Raw genomic sequence first — 24,761 nt, 5'->3', positions numbered from 1 at the left:
AATGGTGTTGGGAAAACTGGACAGCAACATACAAAAGAATGAAACCGGACCACTTTCTTGCACCATACACAAAAATAAATTCAAAATGGATTAAAGATCTAAATGGAGACCTGAAACCATAAAAATCCTAGAAGAGAACATAGGCAGTAACTTCTTTAGCATCGACCATAGCAAGTTCTATCTAGATATGTCTCCTCAGGCAAGGAAACAAAAGCAAAAATAAACTATTGGGATTATATCAAAATAAAAAGCTTTTGCACAGCAAAGGAAACAATCAACAAAACCAAAAGACACTTATGGAGTGGGAGAAGATATTTGTAAATAACATATCCAATAAAGGGTTAGCATCCAAAATATATAAAGAACTTATAAAATTCAACATCAAAACACAAATAATCCAATTAACAAATGGGCAGAAGACATGAACAGATATTTCTCCAAAGACGACATACAGATGGCCAACAGACACATGAAAAGACGCTCAATATCACTCATTATCAGGGAAATGCAAATCAACAGTACAATGAGATCTCACTTCACACTTGTCAGAATGGCTAAAATCAACAACACAACAAACAACAAGCGTTGGTGAGGATGTGGAGAAAAAGGAACCCTTTTGCACTGTTGGTGGGAATGCAAACTGGTGTAGCCACTGCGGAAAACAGTATGGATGTTCCTCAAAAAGTTAAAAATAGAACTACCTTGTGATCCAGCAGTTACACTACTGGGTATTTATGCAAAGACTACAAGAACACTCATTCAAAGACACACCGGTACCCTGATGTTTATAGTAGCACTGTTTACAATAGGCAAGATATGGAAGCAGCCCAAGTGTCCATCAATTGATGAATGGATGAAGAAGAGGCAGTGTATATATATACACACACAATGGAATATTATTTAGCCATAAAAAGAATGAAATCTTGCCATTTGCAACGACATAGATGGAACTACAGAGTACAATGCTAAGCAAAATAAATCAGAGAAAAAGAAATACCATATGCTTTCACTCATGTAGAAATAAGAAACAAAACAAACAAGCAAAGGGGAAACAATAAGAGAGAGAAATCAAGAAACCAACTCAATTATAGAGAAGAAACTGATGGTTACCTGAGGGAAGGGGGATGGGGGAAGGATTAAATCGGTGATGGGCATTAACGAGCGCACCTGTAATGAGCACAAGGTGATATATGGAAGTATTAATCACTATATTGTACACCTGAAACTAATATAACACTGTATGTTAACTAACTGGAATTAAAAACTTGAAAAGCGTCAAGAACCAAAGTCCACCTGCAAGACCGTGAAGAAAGGAGAACACGCAAATCCTTCAATCTCTGCACTCATAGGGGCTTTGCAGAGATACAGCCAGGCTGTGATTCAGGGGTGGCCTGGGATACCAAATTCACAACTGGGGCACCTCCACCTTTAACATCTGGGGCTATAACTTCCACTGGGACAACAAAGTGAAAACAACACCTCTCTAGCCTTTCTGGCCAAGAGTATGGAGAATTCTCTGTTGAAGATATCTGTGCCGGGGCATCCACTTACTAACTCCTCCCTCATCGCCCAAACCCGAGAATGCACAGATCTAGCCACTCCCACCAACACCTAAGAACATGCAGCCCTAGACGGTCCCTCCAAACCCCTGTACCCTACCTCACTGTCCTCTCTCCACCAACCTGGGGTTGCCATGGCCCAGCTGCCACCCCAAACCAAAATGCCCGGGCGAGATTTATCCAAGGGCCCCTAGCTTCTGCCCACCCGTCCCCCAGCCCAAGGATGCATCACAGCTCACCAACCTGGGAACACGCAGTCGCAGCCAACCGTCGCATCTCAATAGAACCAAGAACCCCCCTATGTCGCCCCCCAGACCCCGCGAGTCCCGGACGTTCGGTTTTCCCTGGTCCCCCTTCGCACGACCCGGTACTTTCCCTATTGCCGCCGCCCTCAGCCCGTAAGACTGGGGGACTCACCTCTCCGGGCGACCGCCTGGGAGGTCTTGGGCAGGGAGGCCAGTACGAGACGTTCATGGGCCGCGTGCCCGGCAACGGCCCAGCCCACCCGCGCTGCAGACCGAGAAGGCCCTGCAGCTGGTGCCCCCGCGCGGGGGCCTGGCGGCTGGACCACAACTCCCAGAAGCCCCCGCGCAGGCCGGGGGCGCGCTCGGTACCCCTCCCTGAGGCGAGGCCCGCGTAGGTGAACCCAGAGTCTAAGCCGTGGTGGTCCCGCTCGTGGGGGCTGCACCCACCCTCCCAAGAATAGACACGTGCCTCCGCGGTCTACAATCAGATGTAAAAAGTGCCTGTAATTAGTCTGTTCAGACGCAGCTGTGTTTAAGCTTATATCCTTTATGTGAATATTTACGTCATTTTTTAAAAAGATTTTTATTTATTTATTTATTTGAGAGAGAGCGAGAATGAGAGAGAGAGCCCCAGAGCGGGCAGAATCAGAGGAAGAAGCAGACTCCCTGCTAAGCAGGGAGCCCGATGTGGGACTCAATTCTTGGACTCCAGGATCATGACCTGAGCTGAAGGCAGTCGCTTAACCAACTGAGCCACCCAGGCGCCCCTATTTATGTCAACTTAACCTGCTTTTTTTTTTAAATTATGTTAATCACTATACATTACATCATTAGTTTTTGATGTAGTGTTCCACGATTCATTGTTGCGTATAACACCCAGTGCTCCATGCAGTATGTGCCCTAATACCCATCACCAGGCTAACCCATCCCTCCACCCCCTCCCTTCTAGAACCCTCAGTTTGTTTCTCAGAGTCCGTAGTCTCTCATGGTTCGTCTCCCCCTCTAACTTCTTCCCCTTCATTTTTCCCTTCCTGCTTTTTTTTTTTAAACATATAATGTATTATTTGTTTCAGAGTTACAGGTCTGTGATTCAACAGTCCTATACAATTCACAGTGCTCACCATAGCACATACCCGCCCCTAACCTGCTTTTTAAATCAAATATATATTGAACACGAAGTGTTCTTCCATAATATTTTGTAAATTCTACATGCCACTTATGTAATTCTTATCTTCTCATTAGGTTGTTTCAAATTACTGGTATTACAACTGCCATCACCTGTGTTTGGCAGAGCTCAAAGGCAGGAAGAGGAGTAGGAAAACTTTATAGTGAAAAAGGGAAGCCTTCAGGAATACAGTGATTGGAGATTATTGGCATAGAAAAGCTGGAGGTGAGCTAAAGAGAAGCAGTGCATATTATATGACTGGTTTGGGATCGAATTTGGCTTTCTCTGGTTGGTCCTGAACTGGAAGCAGAGGGAAGAAAAAAAAAAAAAAGTGTGGGGGGAGCTAGCAGTCATTGTCCAAAGCCTGAATGTTGTGGGCTGATCACTGCCAAGGTTTTAGTTTGGTTTCCTGATTGGAAACTAGTTGGTTGCTGCAGAGTTTGTAGGTCAGAATTCTGTTGTCATATATGATCTGTTGTTGTCTGTTTGTATATCCAGTCTGTCAAGTTTAATGGTTTCAAACAACTATCTTTCATGGTTTCTCTGGGTCAGGAATTCTGGAACAATCTGGATGGACAGTTTTGGCTCAAATTTTTCATGATAGCTGAACCTGGAAGAGTGCAGAGTTCCCAAGCCACCGCGAGCTGGTGGGACATCTCTCTTATTTCATGTGATCTTAGGGTTTCTCCATGTGGTCTCCTTGTGTGGGCTAATTTGGGCTTCTTAGCATCATGGTAGCCTCAGACATCTTACACTGCAGTTCAGGGTTCTAAAGGCAAGAGTCCCAAGAAAGATCCAGATGGAAGCTCTATCACGTTTTACACCTAGCCTCAGAATCACATAGCATCATTTCCACTGTACTCACAATTTAAAAGGCCCATCCAGATTCAGTGGAAAGGGGAAATTGTCTCCACTTCCTGATGGGAAAGTGGCAAGGTTCTGGAAGACCATGTGGGACCAAAAATATAGTTGCACTCATTTTTGGAAAATACAATTTGCCATAAACTGTAAACAGATCGAAGCAGAGGAAAAAGTCTTAATTTTTGCTCAGCCATGAAGATTGGACATTGTTATTACAGAGCTGAAACCATTTGTAGTAGGTAGGAGTGATAAAAAAAATTATGATCTCTAAATAAATTTTCAGCAGGGTCAGGGAAGATCTAGCTCCACCGAACATATTTAAAGTGACAATGAGAGACAAAAATGAAGCTGTTTTCTGTTTACTCTCCTTGTCCAATATCTGTTCACTGTTACTATAGTTTTGTCATTTTGAAGCTGTTGAATAGAATCACACAAAATGTACCTTTTGATATTGGCTTTTATTCATTAAGCATAATGCCCTTAAGTTCCATCCAAGTTGTTGCATGTATCAATAGCTAACTCCATTTTATTGATGAGTATTATTCTATTGTGTGTATGTGTTCTGTGTTTTCTTAGATTCTGTGTTTGTCTTGTTTGGCATCTATTCACCACGGGGCCAATTGCATTAAGTATATTTTCTTATTTTCTGATTTTCTGTATTCTTGATCTGGCATGTGGGAGCCTTACAGATCTGGAGAGAGATTCCCTCCGAGGGCTAGCCAATTCTTAGAAATAGCAAGGGGCTTAGCAAGAAGCATGTCTTTTACATATAAATCAACCCCACCAGAGTCTATATATCCCAACCGTCTCCTTATCTACCTCAAGTCAATACTTCCTCTGCCCTAAATCATCTCAGAGCCAGATACCAGGCAACTAGAGACCACTGCTTTATTAAAATTCAACTGGGTAAAATTTAAAGATCTCCCTGGCTTTATTCAACATTCCTTAATTGGGTAGCATTCAGTATAGCAGATAAAAAGGAGTTCCAAAGAGCCATACAAAGCAAGAGATTTTATAGTCAGAAGGGAACAGGAACAAGGAAATTGTACTAGGCAATACATAAATAAATAAATAAATAAATAAATAAATAAATATCAGATTTGTTATTGCAAGGGTACTTTCCTTTAGGGGCTAGCAGGAGTCCATTAAGCAGATTACCTAATTAATGCTGATCAGGCAATTCCTGAATGACTGGTTTAAGATTCCATTTCTGGGAGAGCTACACACCTATCAGAATGGCTAAAATATTGTGACAACAGCAAATGTGGGTGAGGATGTGGAGAACTAGATCACCCATACATTGCAGTATATATAATAGAGTAATACAGTACATCCACTCTTGAAAATAGTTGGACAGTTTCTTATAAAACCCCAAATGCACTTACCATATGACTCAGCAATAGAACTCTTATGCATATGCATTTATCCCAGAGAACTGGAAACTGTGTTCACACAAAATCTCTACACGAATATTCATATTAATTGTATTCATTATAGCCCAAATTGGGAAATAATTCAGATATCCTTAAATGGAGGAATAGTTTTTTAAATTGTGGCACATTAAAAACAACAACAACAAAATAAACAAAAAAATTGTGGTATATTCACACCATGGAATACTATTCAACCATTGGTACATGCAACAACTTGGATGGATTTCAAGGCAATTATGCTAAAAAAAGAAAAGAAAAGAAAAGAAAAAAAAGCCAGTCACAAGATCTACATATTGTATGACTCCATTTATATAGCATTCTTGAAATTTAAAAAATTAGTGAAATGGTGAACAGATTAATAGTTGCAGGGCTTAAGGATGTGGGAAGGGGTGGGCATGGCTATAAAGGGGTAGCATCAAGGTAGCCTTGTGGTGATTAAACAGTTTTGTATATTGTGGTGGCTACAAGAAACTTAGACACATGATAAAATTCTACAGAATTGTTACATACAGAAATAAGTGCATATAAAACTGGTAAAATCTTGATAGTGGACTATAGTTATGCAAAATATTACCATTGAGGGTAACTGAGTGCAGAGTACATGGGATCTCCCTCTATGAATATAGATTGAAGAAAATGATTACCTTGAGCTTAGAAAATTATTTAAATTAAGTGATAATCAAAACAAAACATAAGAAACAGGATGAGGTAAATCTTACAGGGAAATTTATAGCCATAAATACATATTAGAAAAGAAATGGTAAAAATCAATGAAACAAAAATTCACCTAAATTTTAAAAATTGCATTAAATTAAACCAAAAGTTGAGTAAGAAAGTAATAAAAACAGAAAAATAAATAAATACATAAAATAGAAAAGAGCCACACAACAGACTACCAAGAAAGCGAGAAGTCATTCTTTCAAAAGATCAATAAACCACTACAAAAACTAATTAAGTGAAAAAGAAAAAGCACAAATAACCAGGAGCAGGAATATAATGTACAATATAATGCAGATTTTAGAAAGAATAAGATTACACCCACTGATCTGAAGGGATGTACAAGATAGACTGTTGCTTGAGCAAAGAAAGAGAAAACAATGCATAGCGTGGTGCCATTTATTTATTTATTTTTTAAAGATTTTATTTATTTATTTGAGAGAGCGAGAACGAGAGAGAGAGAGAGAGAGAGCACATGAGGGGGGGAGGGCCAGAGGGAGACAGACTCCCTGGTGGGCAGGGAGCCCAATGGGGGACACGATCCAGGGACTCCAGGATCATGACCTGAGCCGAAGGCAGTCGCTTAACCAACTGAGCCACCCAGGCACCCGCCATTTATTTTTTAAGTGATCTCTGCACCTAATGTGGGGCTCGAACTCATGATCTCCGAGATCAAGAGTCAGATGCTCCACCAACTGAGCCAGACAGTTGCCCCAAGCTTGGTGCTGTTTAAAAACTTGAATAAGGACAAATCAGATTGACGTGTGTGATGTTGATATGAGCAGGGAGAAAGCTATGAAAAGATAAATAAGCTTTGTTGAAATTATAGATATGTCTGAAAGAATTGAGATGGGGCATGATATTTATATGACCTCATTGTTTACTAGTTGTGAAAATATATTACTGCTGTAATTTTGGTAGAGGAATATAATAAAAGATACATTAAAAATGTATGCATATGTGGAAAAGAAAGGTTTGGAGTCACTCTTTCCTGTAAAAATTACCATAAATCAGTGTTCAAGAAAATCTCTCTCACAGGATCTGACTGAAGAGGAAATTATAGAAGAAGGAAAGATTTATGAGATCTTTGGTGAAGGACATTTCCTTCTGCAGAGTGGGACAACTTTCCCTGACAAACTAGGGTCTAATACTAGAGACATGGAAAAGCCCTAACCCCAGATACTTGACTATCTATAGTAATCTCCTAAACTTTATCCTTCTATTCATGTACTTTGGTCAAGTAACTGTGTCCCAGATGTGTTTATTTCTCACAAATGTTAATGACCATGAGGAGGAAAACGGTTTTCACGGTCAAATTAATTTGTGACGCACTGGAATATACAAGTTGAACTCTGAGCCTTACTGTTTTCTATTTCTGGACTATTCTACTGCATTGCCCTGTTTGTCTATCCTTAGACAAACACTACAGTCCTTATCGGCCTACCATAGCTTTATACCGAGGCCTGCCTCAGATGCCACAAGGCCTCCCATTTGTTCCTTTTCAATACTGATTAACTATTCTAGGTCTTTGGGTTTCTAGACAGTAGCTCCCCCCTTATCCATGGCTTCCCTTTCTGGGTTTCAGTTACCCATGGTCAAACCACAGTCCAGAAATAGCAAATGTAAAATTCCAGAAGTAAACACTTCGTAAGTTTCAACCCATGAGCTGTTCTGGGTAGTGTGATGAAGTCCCACCCAGGATGTGTCCCTTTGTCTACTGTATCCACACTGTCTGTGCCACCCACCTGTTAGTCACTTAGCTGTCTAGGTTCTCGGATCAGCTGTTATGGTATCACAGCACCTGTGGTCAAGTAGGCCTTATTTTACCTAATAGCCCCAAAGCACAAGAGTAGTGGTGCTGAATATTTGGATATGTCAACGAGAAGCTGTAAAGTACTTCCTTTAAGTGAAAAGGTGCAAGTTCTTGACTTAATAAGGAGAAAAAAGAAAAAAATTCAGTTCTTTTTTTTTGTTTGGTTTTAAGATTTTATTTATTTATTTGACAGAGAGAGTGCGAGAGCAGGAACACAAGCAGGGGGAGTGGGAGAGGGAGAAGCTGGAAAAATCCAGTTCTGTACTAGCTGCAGTTTCAGGCATTCACTGAGGGTCTTGGAACCATATCCCTTGCAGATAAGGCAGTGGGGCCGGGGGAGGACTACAGTACAAAGTTTAGAACAATTTTACCAATTAAAAAAAAATGCTGGTATTTGGACTGGGGTGGCACTGAATCTATAGATACTTTGGGGAAGATTGATTAAAGATACTGAGTTTCCAACCCACAGCCATGGTATCTCCATTTATTTAAATCTTGTCTAACTTCTCTCAGCAATGTTTTGTAGTTTTCCATATAAAAGTCTTTCATATCTTTTATTACACTACTCCTAAGTATTTTGTATTCTTTGATATTATTATAAACTGTATTTTTGTTTCATTTTACAATTGTACATTGCTCATATAAAGTGTTGCTTTCTTTATGGTCAATTGATTTTTTTTGAAAGATTTTACTAATTTGACAGGGAGAGAGAGCAGCAGAGGGAAAGGGAGAAGCAGACTCCCCACTAAACAGGAAGAAAGATGCAGACCTCAAACCCAGGACCCCGGGATCATGACCTGACCCAGAGGCAGATGCTTAACCGACTGAGCCACCCAGGCACCACATGGTCAATTGATTTTTTTTTTTTTTTATAAAAGCGCCAAAGCACCTCAATGGAGAAGAAAGTCTTTAACAAAAAGTACTGCAACAACTGAGTATGTGAGGGGAAACACACACACACACACAAAATCAAAGAAACAAAACAGAAACCCCACCTGAACTTTATCCCATACACAAATATTAATTCTAGGTGAATCACATACCTAAGTTAAAAGCTAAGACTATCAAGCATCTGGAAGAAAACAGGATTTTCTATATAATCTTTAATCATTGAGTTGCGTTTAGTTCTGCATTAAAGAACATAATCTGTATGATGTAAGTCTGTTGAAAGTTATTGAATCTTATTTTATGATTCAACATTGTAGTATTTCCTATTGTAGTATTTCCTATATAATTGAAAAGCAAGTATGTTCTGTGGTAGAGACTGTACAAAGACTATCATTAAATAAATATCAAGTAGGTAAAGTTGGTTGATAGTATTGTTTAAATCTTTTGCATTCAGGGCTTTTCAGGTTTTAATCCATCCAGAAAAGTCCTAAGTATCATTGTAGGCTCTCTCTTTTTTTTTTAAGATTTTATTTATTTATTTGAGAGAGAGAGAGAATGAGAGCTAGACAGCATGAGAGGGGGGAGGGTCAGAAGGAGAAGCAGACTCCCTGCTGAGCAGGGAGCCCGATGCGGGCCTCGATCCCGGGACTCCAGGATCATGACCCGAGCCGAAGGCAGTCGCCTAACCATCTGAGCCACCCAGGCGCCCTCTCATTTCTCTTTATCTCCATGGTCTCTTCATCTATATTCCTTCATCCTCATTCCTATAACATGCACTGCACTTAGGTATGGAAAGTCACACAGCAATCTGTTCACTTAAAAGGGGCTTATTCCCAACAGAAATTCAGTTCAATGCTTCTCTGTCTCCACCACTCTTAGATGGTCCCATATAAAAGTAGGATTTTTATATTGTCAAGGTTTTTCTTGCAGTCATGGCAGTGAATGTTTTTCATATTCGTCTAGAGCATATTGTTCTAATTGCAATCAAAGTTGAAATTCTGGGGAGCCTGGGTGGCTCAGATGGTTAAGCGTCTGCCTTCAGCTCAGGTCATGATCCCAGAGTCCTGGGATCGAGTCCCGCATCGGGCTCCCTGCTCCTTGGGAGCCTGCTTCTCCCTCTGCCTCTCTCTCGCTCTCTCTCTCTGTGTCTCTCACGAATAAATAAATAAAATCTTTAAAAAAAAATAACATTAGGATTATAGGGGCGCCTGGATGGCTCAGTCATTAAACATCTGCCTTCGGCTCAGGTCATGATCCCAGGGTCCTGGAATCTAGCCCAGCATCGGGCTCCCCGCTCCACGGGAAGCCTACTTTCCCTCTCCCACTCCCTCTGCATGTGATCCCTCTCTCGCTGTGTCTCTGTCAAAAAATAAATAAAATCTTTAAAAAAAAATACTGGTTAACATTAGGATTATAAATTCATAGAAATAGATAAGTTGCTGTCTCAGTCTGTGTCTAAAAGAGTTCCTAAAACCTTTCATAGATTTCAACTATTAAATATATATAATTTGGTGTCTCCCTTAATATAGCTGTGTGACATTTGAAGTAATTTTGGTGTAATTTAAAAATGTTCCTTTTGGAGGGGAATCTATTAAGATTTTACACCTCTGCTGTAGTCAATTCTGTGTCAGTTCAATTTCTTTATAAAAATCCCATACTTGGGGCGCCTGGGTGGCTCAGTTGTTAAGCATCTGCCTTTGGCTCAGGTCATGACCCCAGGGTCCTGGGATTGAGCCCCACATCGGGCTCCCTGCTCCGCGGGAAGCCTGCTTCTCCCTCTCCCACTCCCCCTGCTTGTGTTCCCTCTCTCGCTGTGTCCCTCTCTCTCTCTCTCTGTCAAATAAATAAGTAAATAAAATAAAATAAAAATCTCATACTTTGTCCAGACTTTCAGATATGGATAAAAATACCTATAGTACTTTTGTTTTTTAATTGTGATAAAATTCATATACTATTATATTCACCCTTTTAAAGTATACTCTTCAGTGGTTTTTAGTACATATTCACAAAGTTGTGCAAACTACACCACAAATCTCAGAACACTGTCATTAACCAAAAAGATAAAGTCCTTTTAATTAAATATGTAGTTGTTTCAATTTCACAATCCTATTCATCTATCATCCTTACTTCCCCACACAAATGACTAAGGTGTGTCTACTGTTATTTCTGTCAAATAATCAAATTTTCTATTTTAGTTTGTTTACTTATTTCATTTATTTCTGTATAAGAATGACTTTCTCTACCCACATTTTAGGCTTATTTTTGTTTATTTAAGCTCATTGAGTTCCATATTGAGTTTATTAATGACCTGTCTAGTATTTTAATATATACATGCAAACTGGTTTATACAATTTCCAATACAACCTGCCATTCACAGGTTTTTCAACTGTGTTCATTTTCATTCACACTTAAATAATATGTGTATCAAGGACTTAGTTCCCTGACCCATGTTAATCAATAGGGAGCACAGAGTTAAAATTCAAATATTTGATGGCTATTCTATTGTTACTGTTTTCTCCATTCTGGTCAAACACTGTGGCCTGTATGTTTTCTGGTTTTTTTTTGGGGGGGTGAGGAGGAACTAATTATTAGGAAAAATATCCTTATCTCTTCCTGTTTTTTGACAGCTGTGATTTCAACTACTCATCATTATATGCACAGGGTTTCAGACTGGCATTAATCTTTGGTGCAAGCATAGAAGATGAAGTCTGAAGAAAGACTATTCACAAATTCTTTTTCTTCCTTTTAAAATTCCATGCTGGATAATGAGTGATGAGAAAAGCATTCCTAGGGGCGCCTGGGTGGCTCAGTCGGTTAAAAAAGGTTGCCTTTGGCTCAGGTCATGATCCTGGAGTCCCAGGATTGAGCCCCACATCGGGGGGTCCCTGCTCAGCGGGGAGCCTGCTTCTCCCTCTGCCCCTCACCCTGCTTGTGCTCTCTCTCTCAAATAAATAAAATAAAAATCTTAAAAAAAAAGCTTTCCTATACTAATTACGTTCATTTCTCTCTTTTTTTTCATTAGGAATTCTTTGATTTAGACAAAGGTAAGCAACATGGCTAAAATCCTTTCCACAAATAGGAGCACCTGGCTGGCTCAGTCGGAAGAGTGTGTGTCTCTTGATTTCAGGGTCATGAGTTCAAGCCCCACATTGGGTATAGAGATTACTTAAATAAACTTAAAAAAAATCCTTTCCATGAATAATAATGAAGATAACTATGAAAATGAGTACCAATGATAATAGTGGACAACTTTTACTAAACATTTACTAGGTAACAGGAATAGTTCTAAGCACTTTACATTTATTAATTCATTGAATCCTCACAACAAACAAATACATACAGCATGATTATCTTAATAATATGTAAGAAATAAATTGCCACTAACATATAAAAGTAAAAAGTAAAAACAAAACAAAACTAGAAGGATAAACAACACTTTGATAATAGTGGTTCATTATCTTTCTAGCATGAGAGAGGGGTGGATAAAAAGGAACAAAACAGTTTAAAGGGAGAAAATGCGTATAATTTCAGCAATAAATAGATGTTTTAAAAGAAAAACAAACATTCAAAGATAAATTTGGGGTCATAGTATTCAGGGAATATTTCATAACTGCAAATGTTTAGATGCAAACAGAACATGAGTAATAAAGTCATTTTGAAAAGTCATTAAGTATATATAATTCATTTCAAAAATCTATATTTATTGAAATGGCAACCATATTTTTTGGCATGATCAAAACAGGTGAAGGGATAACATGCATGCATACCATGACTTTAAAAACAAAGTCTGGGAGGTTTGCTCTATCAACTTACGAGTAGTCATTGATAGTTGCTATGATTACTGTTAATCATAATTGCTGGTTTTCTGATTTTCTGTTTTGTGTAAGAAAATACAAATTTGTGAAACGAAACACAAGATTAATACTGACTTCAAAAACAAGGTTATAACTCTACAATTAGAAACTACAAAATCTCACAATTTTAAACAGTGTGATATTGGTGTAAGCACAAATACATAGATCAGAGAAGAAAAAAATACAAGCAAATATAAACAAGAATATAATGTCTCACCAAGAAGGCAGAATGAAATAATAGGCAAGAAAAGAATTACTGAACTGCCCTTAGTACAAGATTGGGGAACGGGGATGGGTAATGTCAATTTAGAATCTTAATTCATAACTTAGAGTGAAAAACATTTGAATTAAAAAGAAATATAAAATAAAATTTAAAAACAAAAACTAGTGAAAGCGTAACTATCAAACGTGAATTTTTTTTGTTTAAAATATTAGGAAGGTAACAGGTGCTTTAACTTTTATTACTCATCAGTATGAATTCCCTGATGACGAATGAGATCTGAGCCACTACTAAATGCCTTCCCGCATTCCTTACAGTTATAGGGCTTTTCACCAGTGTGAATTCTCAGATGTCGTGTAAGGTTTGAACATTTATTAAAGGCCTTTCCACATTCACTACATTCATACGGTTTTTCATCTGTATGTATTCTCTGATGTTGAAAAAGTTGTGAGTTCTGAGTAAAGGCCTTCCCACATTCAAGACATTCAAAGGGTTTCTCACCGGCATGAATTCTCTGATGTTGACGAAGTTGTGAGCTCTGAGTAAAAGCTTTCCCACATTCCTTACAATCATAGGGTTTCTCCCCAGTGTGAATTCTCTGATGATTAGTAAGCGCTGAGCCACTACTAAAGGCTTTGCCACATTCCTTGCACTCATACGGTTTTTCACCAGTATGAATTCTCTGATGCTGAACAAGCTTTGAGCTCTGAGTAAAAGCTTTGCCACATTCTTTACATTCATAGGGTTTCTCACCAGTATGAATTCTCACATGTTGAAAAAGTTGTGAGCTCTTAGTAAAGGCTTTCCCACATACTTTACATTCATAGGGTTTCTCACCAGTGTGAATTCTCTGATGGTCAATAAGATTTGAGCAATAGCTAAAGGCCTTCCCACATTCCTTACATTCATAGGGCTTCTTACCAGTATGAATTCTCTGATGCTGAGAAAGGTATGAGCTACAACTGAAAGCCTTGCCACATTCCTTACATTCAAATGGTTTTTCACCAGTATGAATTTTCAGATGTCGAGTAACATGGGAGCCACAACTAAAGAATTTCCCACACTCCTTACATTCATAAGATTTTTCACCAATATGAATTCTCTGATGTTGAATAAACTGTGAATTCTGACTAAAGACCTTTCCACATTTCTTACATTCATAGGGTTTCTCTTCATTGTTAATTATTTGCTGTAGAGTAAAGAATGTCTGTTGAATAAATGTGGGCATGTATTCATGAGTGAGTATTTCTTGGCTGAAATGCCCACTTTGATATCCCAGTTGTTTTTCAAAGTGGTTTCTATATTCCACAATGTCTCTAAAACTGGAGTACTCAAGGCCATGCTTTGTAAGCCCCATTATCTCCCTCTGGCAAGATTCTATTTCATAAACTTCCTTCTTCAGAGACAGTAACTTGGTTTCACACATTGATTCCAGATCTGAAAGAAAATGAAATGTTAAATATTCTTACCACCCCACTCCCACCACCCATTTATGAAAACTTAAACTTTTATAATAGAAATGGAAAAATTAAAGTGAAAAGAGTATCTGGTGGTAAGTGACATATAGTTCTCAAGTATATCTGTTTAACCTGAAGATAGACCCCAAAACTGTACTGAAATTAATGAGATATAATGCAAAATGTGAGGGAGGAGACTACAGAAAAAGGAAACCACAATGATTCTCAAATATTGATGTGGCTCAGAATCATAAGGAAAGGAAGATAAATATACACTACCTGGGCATATGAAAAGATGACAAGTCCTATATACATCTATACAAGCATGCATGTATGAACACGTAAGAAACCATCATACTATACGTATCACAAAAAGTGGATAATTTGCTGACCTCCATTAAAGGTTTCTGGAGAGGAACAAATGCACATAGGGGAAGATTTCTGGGCTCTGTAGTATGATAAAGAATAAATTTGGTCTTTGTCCTTGGTTTCTAACACAGAGCTTCAAAAACCCTTGGAACTTCCTGAGTGATAGGAGTGTTTTTTGCTAGGCCAATGAGGTGACTCACGGCAGATCCCTAGATAGCTGCAGGATGGGGGACTGGTCACCAGAAAGACCTAGCATGTTATTAGAGGGTTGGGACCTTCAGCTACTGGCCTTCTGGGGAGGAGAGAAGAGCCAGAGATTGAGTGGCCAATGACTCACTCAATCATGCCAGTGTGAGTAAATCCCAATAAAAACTCTGTACACCAAAGCTCAGTGGACCTTTCTGGTTGGTGAACATACTTGATGTGCCAGGTAGGTGACACACTTTGATTCCACAGGGAGATGGCGTGGAACCTCTGTATCGGGAAGCTTACTAGACCTTGCCCTAAAATGTATCCTTCAGAGTAAAACTGCAATTATAAGTATAAAGCTTTCTAGAGTTCTGTGAATCATTCTAGCAAATTATTAACCTTGCAGGAGCTGTGGAAATCCCCAAATTTATAGCCAGTTGCTCAGAAGTGTAAGTGTCTAAGAACTCTGAGACTTGCAGCTGGCATCTAAAAGTGAGAGCAGGGGCGCCTGCGGGGCTCAGTCGGTGAAGCGTCTGCCTTCGACTCAGGTCATGATCCCAGGGTCCTGGGATCGAGCTCAGTGGGGAGTCTGCTTCTCCCTCTCCCCCCACTCGTGCTTGCTCTCTCTCTCTCTCTCAAATAAATACATAAAATCTTTAAAAAAGTAAAATAAAATAAAGCGAGGACAGTCTTGTGTACAGCTCTGCTATTAATCCGTAGGGTCTATGCTAACTCTGGGCAGTTAGGGTCAGAACTGCAGCACTCCCAGTTGTGATGAAAACTGAATAGGTTCCAAAGTAAGGATAGACTGGCCAAAATTTGAAAGAGATTACAGAGGGCTAGCCACAAAGGGGCAGAGCCTGGAGTCAGTCTAAGGTATTGAACTAAATTGACGTGAGTAGTAGATAGGGAAGACTCAGAATATGTTCTGTTCTGGTGATTCAGTAAAAATACTGTTTGCCTTGGAATTTTGTGATGCTGATCTTGGGAGAAGAGACTTACTCATGTACCACTGCAGTGGCTGAAAAGGAGGCAGCTAACGTTTAAGGCAAACAGGAAGAAAATAAGACACGGTGGAAAGTACTGTCATGGAAAAATGACAAGTGGAAGCAAGCTGATAAGAGTGGAATTCCAACTCACAGTTACTCACTATATGTTCCTGGGCAATTATTTAACCTAAGTCCCCATTTCCTCATCTGCAAAAGGGAGATCATCTTTACCTCATGATTCCTGGGAGGGAAAAGAATAATGCCTGTAAATGTCTTTGAGTCAAGCGTTCAGTATTTGATAGCTATTATTACGAAAGAATTTCTTACCAAAAATGGGGATTTTAGGCAAATTAAATGGTTTGAAGACATCAAAATGGAGCCTACTGGAACAACTGAAGCCAGAAACAAGGAATTCTTTCCAGCATAATCTTTTTTCTCCTCTCCCCATAGGATATTTCAGCAATTTCCATAGAGTTAAGCTCCTAAGTAACTTTTAAAACTATCCACTTCTATGTCCACTGCCAATGCCCTCTCTTCCAAACCAGAATCATCTCAGGCCCATCTCCCCACCAAGTTCTCACACTCTTTAATCTATTCAGCAACCAAAATTAATGTGGCCTGGCCTTCCACTGCTCGAAATCAAACTCCTCACACTCACTGGCAAAGACCAACTGATCTCCAATCCTGACTCACACTCCACGCTTGCTTGCTCACCAGCCCAGTAACCCTCCCTTTCTTTCAGTTCTTCAAACACACCAACCTTTCCCCTCCTAGAAGGGCTTTCGCAGGGGTTCTTCCCTCCACCTGGAGTTTTCTTTTCTTTTTTTTTTTTTTTAAGATTTTATTTATTTATTTGAGAGAGAGAGAGAGCATGCACAAGTGGGGGGGCAAAGGGAAAGGGAGAAGCAGCCTCCCCACTGAGTGGGGAGCCCGATGTGGGCCTCGATCCCAGGACCCTGGATTCATGACCTGAGCCGAAGGCAGACACAACCGACTGAGCCACCCAGGCACCCTGGAGTTTTCTTAATACATTAAATAGTAAGACCTAATACTGAACCTAGTACTATAGCAATTCTGAAATATTGATGAGCACAAATAATTTTTTAATATGTCTACATTAACAGTAAGATGATATGAAAATATCTGTGATTTCCATCCATGTCAAAGTCACAGGAACTATACAATACTGCTATGGTTTGTTCCATACACCACAGTAGGAAGATATGCAATTTTCAATTTGAGGTTAGTTAAATATAAAGTATTTTGTTCTTCTCTTTCAAGCTCAAAGACTCCCTAAATTTTATTCAAAAGAATCCAAAATTAGCAACCTCCTTAAAAACATGATGTCACTCTTCCGCTCAAATCATCTCATTCAGAATAGAATTCAAAGCCCATACCAAGGCCCACAAGACCCCAAGTCATCTGCAGGCACACCCCACCTCTCACGTGCACCTAGCACACAAACACACAAACACACGTACATCCTGCTACTTTGCTGATCTCCTTTCCTACAAGTCCCTCTTTGCTTCTTCTGTTCCAATCACAGTGGTAGATGCCAAAAAGCCCCTAATTCAGGGACTTTGTTCTTCCTTTTCCTTCTGCCTGAATCTCTTCTACCAGATATTTACAACACTTGTTCTCCCTCGCTTCCTTCAGGTTTTGGTTAAATTATCACCTCATCAAAGAGGCCTTCTCTAACCTCCCTTCACACCACTTACCACCATCTGACATTATAAACATATCTTTTTTTCTCTCTCACCTTCTAGAACATAGGCTCCAGAAGAGCAAAACTCTGAATGTTTTATTCAATGCTGTACTCCCAGCATTGGTCCCACTGGGACCAATACTTACTATACAGTAATGCTCTTCTGGAGCATTTAGGATAAGGTAAACACTTTATCCTAAATCTCGCCTCCTCTGATACCTCTTCCTTTCCATTATAGGCCTTTTCATTTTCCCCAACATTATCATCATAGGAGGTGACTGCAATCACTTGCAAGACTCCCAACTATTTATTCAGTATGGATTTTCCACTTCTGCATATTTAGCCACTGACTTTCTGCTAAGCCCCCTGATTCTCTTTACTAGATTCTACTTTGTAGAAATTATTCATGGATATATCTTAGCACTACTTTTTGACTTCCAAGTTTTTTTTTTTTTTTAAGATTTTATTTATTCATTTGACAGAGAGAGACAAAGCGAGAGAAGGAACACAAGCAGGGGGAGTGGGAGAGGGAGAAGCAGACTCCCCACGGAGCAGGGAGCCTGATGCTGGGCTCGATCCCAGGACCTTGGGATCATGACCTGAGCCGAAGGTAGACGCTTAATTACTGAGCCACCCAGGCACCCCTGACTCCCAAGTTCTTAATAGGTGACATGATTAGCAAATGACAGCACCTGGCAGGCTCTCTTGCACAAATCAGTAAATGAAAAACACTGGGTAAAGAAATAATGCACAACAAACTGGTTAAACAAGTCACTGGCAAGTAATATTGATGAAGACCAGTACTTGGAGGAGGGGCTGTGCATACACATGCATGCATGCACACACAGAAAACATTGAAGAGGAAGAAAAGCCAACAAGGAACTGAATCTAAAATACGGGTAAAAGAGTTTTATTGGAGGGGAAGTGAAGGGCTCACCCTACTTGAAATTATGAGGGTTGCTGGAGAAGAGTAGCAGAAAGAGTAGTAAGTGAGAGAAGGAATGAAACAGGTCATTTGTAAACTCATGCTAAGAGGACTTGGTTTTTCCAACAAGCCTAGATAACATCTCAAAGGTGCTGAGTTTACCTGTAGTGCCTTGCTCCTGCCCAATCATTTCTCACTCACCTGAACACAGGCCTCTTGTCAGCTCTCTGCCAACCATCCAGGGCTCTTTTCCTTGTTCCAATAAGGAGATAACTTGAGGCTTAGGAATGTAAAGTCCTGCTCACAAGAAAAGATATGGGACATGGTTATGCGGTGGGTAAACCAGATCCAGAAATCAGATCCAGTCCCTTGATGACAAAAGAGGAGATGCCACTACAGGAACAGCCAAAGAAAGAGGACGAAGCTTCTGCCACAGTCACTGGAGTTGCCCATTTCCAACTCTTCCTTTTCATTGCAGCTCAAACCACTTATTTGGGAATAGGGAGCAGAAATTCAGCCGGTAACTTGAAAAGCAGCTGGGAAATTCACTGTGGAAGAATCATTCCAGAGAAGAACTCTAAATTACTGGTATAGAAGCCCTTACCCATTGACAGCAGATTGCTATAGTTCTCCAACATCACATCTCTGTACAAGTCCCTCTGACCAGGGTCCAGGCACTCCCACTCCTCCTGTGAGAAGTCTACAGACACATCAGTGAACACCACTGATCCCTAAAACAACAAACATATGTATTACTTGTATAATAAAAGAAATAATTCAGAGACTATGGCACTTGTATTATGCGGTAAAGCAAATGAGTGACTGTATTGGTATCACTCAGAATCAGTACCTATGGATCTTAAAAATAGACGCAAGAGTAATTAGTTTATTTTATAATAACATATCTAGAGGGTGTCTGGCTGGCTTAGTTGGTAGAGCATGTGGGGACCCTTGATCTCGGGGTTTTAAGTTTGAGCCCTATGTTGGGTATAGAGGTTACACCCAAAAATAAAATCTTAAAATCTATGAATAAACTTAACCAAAGATGTGAAAGACCCTTAGGTTCCTTCTATAAATTGGGTATTGTAACTATAAAACACTGATGAAAGAAATTGCAGACAACATAAATAAATGGAGACATTCCATGCTCATGGACTGGAAGAACAAATACTGTTAAAATGTCTATAGTATCCAGGGGCGCCTGGGTGGCTCAGTCGTTAAGTGGCTGCCTCCAGCTCAGGTCATGATCCCAGGGTCCTGGGATCAAGCCCTGCATCGGGCTCTCTGCTCAGTGGGAGGCCTGCTTCTCCCTCTCCCATTCCCCCTGCTTGTGTTCCCTCTCTCGCTGTCTCTCTGTTAAATAAATAAATAAAATCTTTTAAAAAAATGTCTACAGTATCCAAAGCAATCTACAGATTTAATGTAATCCCTATCAAAATACCAACAGTATTTTTCACAGAACTAAAATAAACATTCCTAAATTTTGTATGGAACCACAAAACGCTCAGAATAGCCAAAGCAATCTTGAAAAGGAAAAAAAAAACTGGAGGTATCACAATTCCAGACTTCAAGTTAAATTATAAAGCTGTAATAAAACAATATGGAACGGACACAAAAATAGACACATAGATCAACGGAACAGAACAGAAAGCCCAGAAATAAACCTACAATTATGTGGCCAATTAATCTTTGACAAAAGAGTAAAGAATATACAATGGGGAAGAGATAGTCTCTTCAATAAATGGTGTTAGGAAGACTCAACAGCTACTTGCAGAAGAATGAAACTGGACCACTTTCCTACATGATACACAAAAATAAATTCAAAATGAATTAAAGACCTAAATGTGAGACCTAAAACCATCAAAATCCTAGGAGAAGCAGTAACTTCTCTGACATCGGCTATAACATCATCTTTCTAGATATGTCTCCTGAGACCAGGGAAATAAAAGAAAAAATAAACTATTGGGACTATGTCAAAATAAAAAGTTTCTGCACAGCAAAGGAAACGATCAACAAAATTAAAAGGCAACCTACTGAATGGGAGAAGATATTTGCAAATGACATATCTGATAAAGGGTTAGTCTCCAAAATATATAAAGGACTGATACAACTCAACACCCAAAAACAAATAATCCAATTAAAAAATGGGCAAAAGACATGAACATGAACATTCCTCCAAGGAAGACATACAGATGGCCAACAGACACAAGAAAAGATGTTCAACATCACCCATCATCAGGGAAATGCAAATCAAAACCACAATGAGATATCACCTCACACCTGTCAGAATGGCTAAAATGAACAACACAAGAAACAACAGGTGTTGGTGAGGATGTGGAGAACAAGGAACGTTCTTGCACTTGGTGGGAATGCAAACCGGTGCAGCCACTGTGGAAGACAGTTTGGAAGTTCCTCAAAAAATTAAAAATACAACTACCCTATGATCCAGTAATTGCATTACTGAATACTAATTCAAAGGGATACATGTACCCCTATGCTTATATAGCAGCATTATTTACAATACCCAAATTATAGAAGGAACCTAAGTGTCCACTGATAGGTGAATGGATAAAGATGTGGTATTTATACAGACAATGGAATATTATTCAGCCATAAAAAGAATGAAATCTTGCCACTGCAACAACATGGATGGATCTAGAGAGTATAATGCTAAGCAAAATAAGTAAGTCAGAGAAAGACAAATACCATATAATTTCACTCATATGTCAAATTTAAAAAATAAAACAAACCAACAAAGGAAAAAGAGAAAGAAAAAAAAAAAACCAAAAAAAAAAAAAAAAAAAAAAGAGACTCTTAACTATAGAGAAACAGATGGTTACCAGAGTGGAGGTGGTCGGGGGAATGGGTGAAATAAATGAAGGGGATTAAGAGCACACTTATCTCGATGAGCACTGAGTAATATATGGAATTGTTGAATCACTATATTGTACACCTGAAACGAATATAACATTGTATGTTAACTAGAACAAAAAGGTTAATCAGTTTATTTTATATTGAAAACAAACAAGTTCCTGACTTTACCTATTGAAAAGGTCTACAAATAATAATTCATCCAGTAGAAATAAGCACCCCTGGTATCTAGATTGTAGTCCCTAAGTATTATATTCAAATAAAAGGAACCAAGATCTTTTGGGGAAAGAGATGATTTCAGGATTGAGTCAGAAATGCCAGGATAAGACTGAACATTCTGTTATATCAGAAAGCAAGGGAGCTATCAAAAACTGTTAGAATGATGTTACATGGACCCAGGCACCAACTTGAAGAGCCTCTCATTGGCTAAAAATGGTATAATTTGAGGATCCAGTATAATGGACCTATAGATAAAAAAATGTTTAAATCATGAGCTCCTATCAACAATGAATAAAATACTACTGGTCACCCTTTTAGGATTCTAAGAAACCAACTCATTATTCAAATATTCTTTCCTAGACAGACTATCTTTCAGGGTAACCAAACAGTTGATGAGAAGTTTTACTTTATAAAGAGTATTTCAGGGGCGCCTGGGTGGCTGTCCATTAGGTGTCTGCCTTTGACTCAGGTCATGATCCCAGGGTCCTGGGATGGAGCCCCACCACATCGGGCTCCCTGCTCAGCGGGGAGTCTGCTTCTCCCTCTCCCTCTGCCTCTCTCCCCAGCACTCCCTCTCTCTCAAATAAATCAAATCTTTAAAAAATAAAAATAACAAACAAAGAGTATTTCAGCTAATCTATGAAGGAGGAATGACAGAATTAAAATATCATTCTGCAACCTCTAATCTAGACAGTAATCACCAATGATGGATAACATTACAAAAAGAAAGAGTACCAGATATAATGTGCCTCCTGATGGAATCACATATCACCATGTGTGACATATTCACGACAAAAAAAAAAAATCTCAACTGAATCTGATCAAGCATCTAGACTTAACTACCAATTTTCAGGAAACAGTTAAATGATGCCACAGAGATGCAATCAGCAAAATCCAAACAGTGGACAAATGAACTACTTTTTTTCTTTTCTAACAAAAACATACACAGAAAGAAAATAGATGGAAGGGGTACCTGAAAAATAAGAGACTCAAAAGACTTCAATGACTGCAGTGCACAGTCCTTATTTGGATTCTAATCCAAATAAACAATTAAAGAATTCAAAATTTGAACACTGGCTAGATATTGATGATATTAACAAATTATTTTTCTAACTTTTCTAGAGGCAATAATGGCATAATGGTTGTTTCCAAAAATAATCCTTGTCTTTTAGAAATACATACCAATTTGTATTTGCTTCAAAATAACCCTGTGTGTAGAAGTGAGGGTAGGGTAGTGTGCAAGGAAGAAACAGGTATCAGTATAAATGAAACAAGACTGACTTGGATTTGAAGCTGAATGGTGAGTATATGGTAGTTCATAATTCCTCTACTTCCCTATGTCTGAAATTTATTATTATAAAGTTTTTTTAAAGGGGGTTGGTAGAGAATAGAATATCTGCAAGGCTCTACTCATGAATTGCACTGATTTAAACAAAATTGTGATATAACTCTGTTGTGGGAAAAGGAAGTAGAGTGTGATATAGCAAATCTAAATCCACACATACCTTGCAAAAAAATAACTACAAAATGTCTAAAAATTTGGTTAATCAAGAAACAGCAATATAGGAATATTAATTAAAATAATGGATATATTCTATTGTAATCAGCTAAAAGAGATGCAGGTATCTCCCTTCAGGGATTATCTTTATTTCTGAGATAAAGAAAACTGGTGATTCCTATGGAAATTCCTCATGACCCACACTTCCTGTCCAACTTCAAACTGAACTTCGTTCATGGATGCCCTAAAAGTCACAGAGATCTGTCGGGATCAGCTACTGAGCCCACAATCTTCCGAGCTCATAAACCAGGAGGTCTTGCAACAGTCTAACATTTGGAACTACCAACATCACTTCCTATACTATCTCACTGGTCAATACCGATCTGTAGAACATACCCATGTTTGCTCCCAACTAAGCAACTTACGCATCTCCACCTCATCAAATCACCGTCTGGAAAGCATAAGTTCATTCTACAAATCTACTCTCATTTCCTTTCCATCATAGCTCTTGGGAGAGGGCTGAGAAAAGAGATGCCAGGTGAAAATATTAATGCTGGGTCAAAAAAAAAAGGGCACTTAAGAATGGTAAAGGATTATCTGGTTAGACTGAGGGGAAAAGGAGTCCAAGGATCCTGAAGGGGAAACCTGATAGCCAAAGATGTCAGGAGTAGGAAAACAAATACTCAAATGACCATTAAAAACTTTTTTTTTTTTAATTTGAAACTAAATGTCAGGAAGGTAAGAAAAAGCATCAACTCACCTGGGCCATGGCTTTCAGTATTGCAGAAGAGGATCAGTCCTCCTTGGGGCTGTTTTCCTGAGAAAGGATAGTATTCTGAGAAAGCAGGACTGGGGAAGCAAAGAAATGCTCTAGAAACCACATTGGCTTTACAGCTTTCAGTTGACCACCCTGGGTCTTATGATGTAACTGTGGTCAGTGGGAGGACGGGATGAATTCTACTTCTTCAACCCCAGAAGCCCCAGGCTTTAGCTATAGTAAAATGGATCCTGGCTGGTGGATTCAAAGGAATACAGACTCAGATTCCCTCTCCTTCATCTGATTAACCCAGGTTCTTGCCTCATCCAAGTGATTCAGGCCAGACCTTGTCCCACTTCAGTAAACCCAAGACAGAGCTTCTTTGACCTGCCTGAGGAGATCCTCCCCTGCAGCCCTCACTCAGGTCCTCAGGCAAATTCACCCAAATGGTACCCTTGGTCCAGGAACCCAGTATGCTCTGATCAGAAGGACTAAGACTTCCCTAATGAAGTCTTCTCACTTCCCAAGCCCAAGACAGTCTGTCAACTCCCATCCCCGCAGAACTCCTTACCTCAGCCTTTCACAGACACACTCCTCATTCTTTTTTTTTTTCCCCAAAGATTTTATTTATTTATTTGAGAGAGAGAGAGAGAGAGAGAGAGAGAGAGCACAAGAGGGGGGAGGGTCAGAGGGAGAAGCAGACTCCCTGCTGAGCAGGGAGCCTGATGTGGAACTCGATCCCAGGACTCCAGGATCATGACCTGAGCCGAAGGCAGTCGCTTAACCAACTGAGCCACCCAGGTGCCCCCACACGCCTCATTCTTACCCTGTAGCTCTGTTTTTCTTTAAAAAAAAAATAATAATAATAACTTTGCTAATATGTTTTTGCCATGCAAAACAAAGTGTCAACTTTTATAGCTTTGGGCTAAGAAGATTTTTCTTACCTATCCATATTTATATAAATTTCTCTGTTTAGGGGTGCCTGGGTGGCTCAGTCGTTAAGCGTCTGCCTTCGGCTCAGGTCATG

At 39.4% G+C, this 24,761-nt stretch overlaps 1 protein-coding gene across 7 annotated transcripts in view; it reads right to left on the bottom strand.

Annotated features, from left to right (window-relative positions):
* The window catches only part of ZNF383 (zinc finger protein 383), an 82,221-nt gene that overhangs the window by 5,922 nt on the left and 51,538 nt on the right, over window positions 1-24,761 (bottom strand). For 3 of the 7 annotated variants that reach the window (XM_073885335.1, XM_073885332.1, XM_073885333.1), the window contains 4 exons: window positions 23,738-23,794; window positions 18,994-19,120; window positions 18,591-18,686; window positions 7,963-14,192 (listed from right to left, as the gene is read on the bottom strand). In XM_073885335.1, coding sequence (XP_073741436.1) covers window positions 12,997-14,192; window positions 18,591-18,686; window positions 18,994-19,120; window positions 23,738-23,746 — 1,428 coding nt within the window. In that variant the 5' untranslated portion in view covers window positions 23,747-23,794 and the 3' untranslated portion in view covers window positions 7,963-12,996. Of the gene's footprint in view, window positions 1-7,962; window positions 14,193-18,590; window positions 18,938-18,993; window positions 19,121-23,737; window positions 23,827-24,761 lie in introns of those variants that run through there. The other 4 variants (XM_073885338.1, XM_073885334.1, XM_073885336.1 and 1 more) reach the window with 4 other exon arrangements.

The sequence above is a fragment of the Callorhinus ursinus genome, unplaced genomic scaffold, assembly GCF_003265705.2.
Source record: "Callorhinus ursinus isolate GAN/ISIS: 27379988/994484 unplaced genomic scaffold, GSC_fseal_2.0 scaffold61, whole genome shotgun sequence".
Taxonomy (NCBI): Eukaryota; Metazoa; Chordata; class Mammalia; order Carnivora; family Otariidae; genus Callorhinus; species Callorhinus ursinus.
The sequence above is the reverse complement of the archived record's forward strand: the minus strand, read 5'-3'. Positions and strand labels throughout refer to the sequence as shown.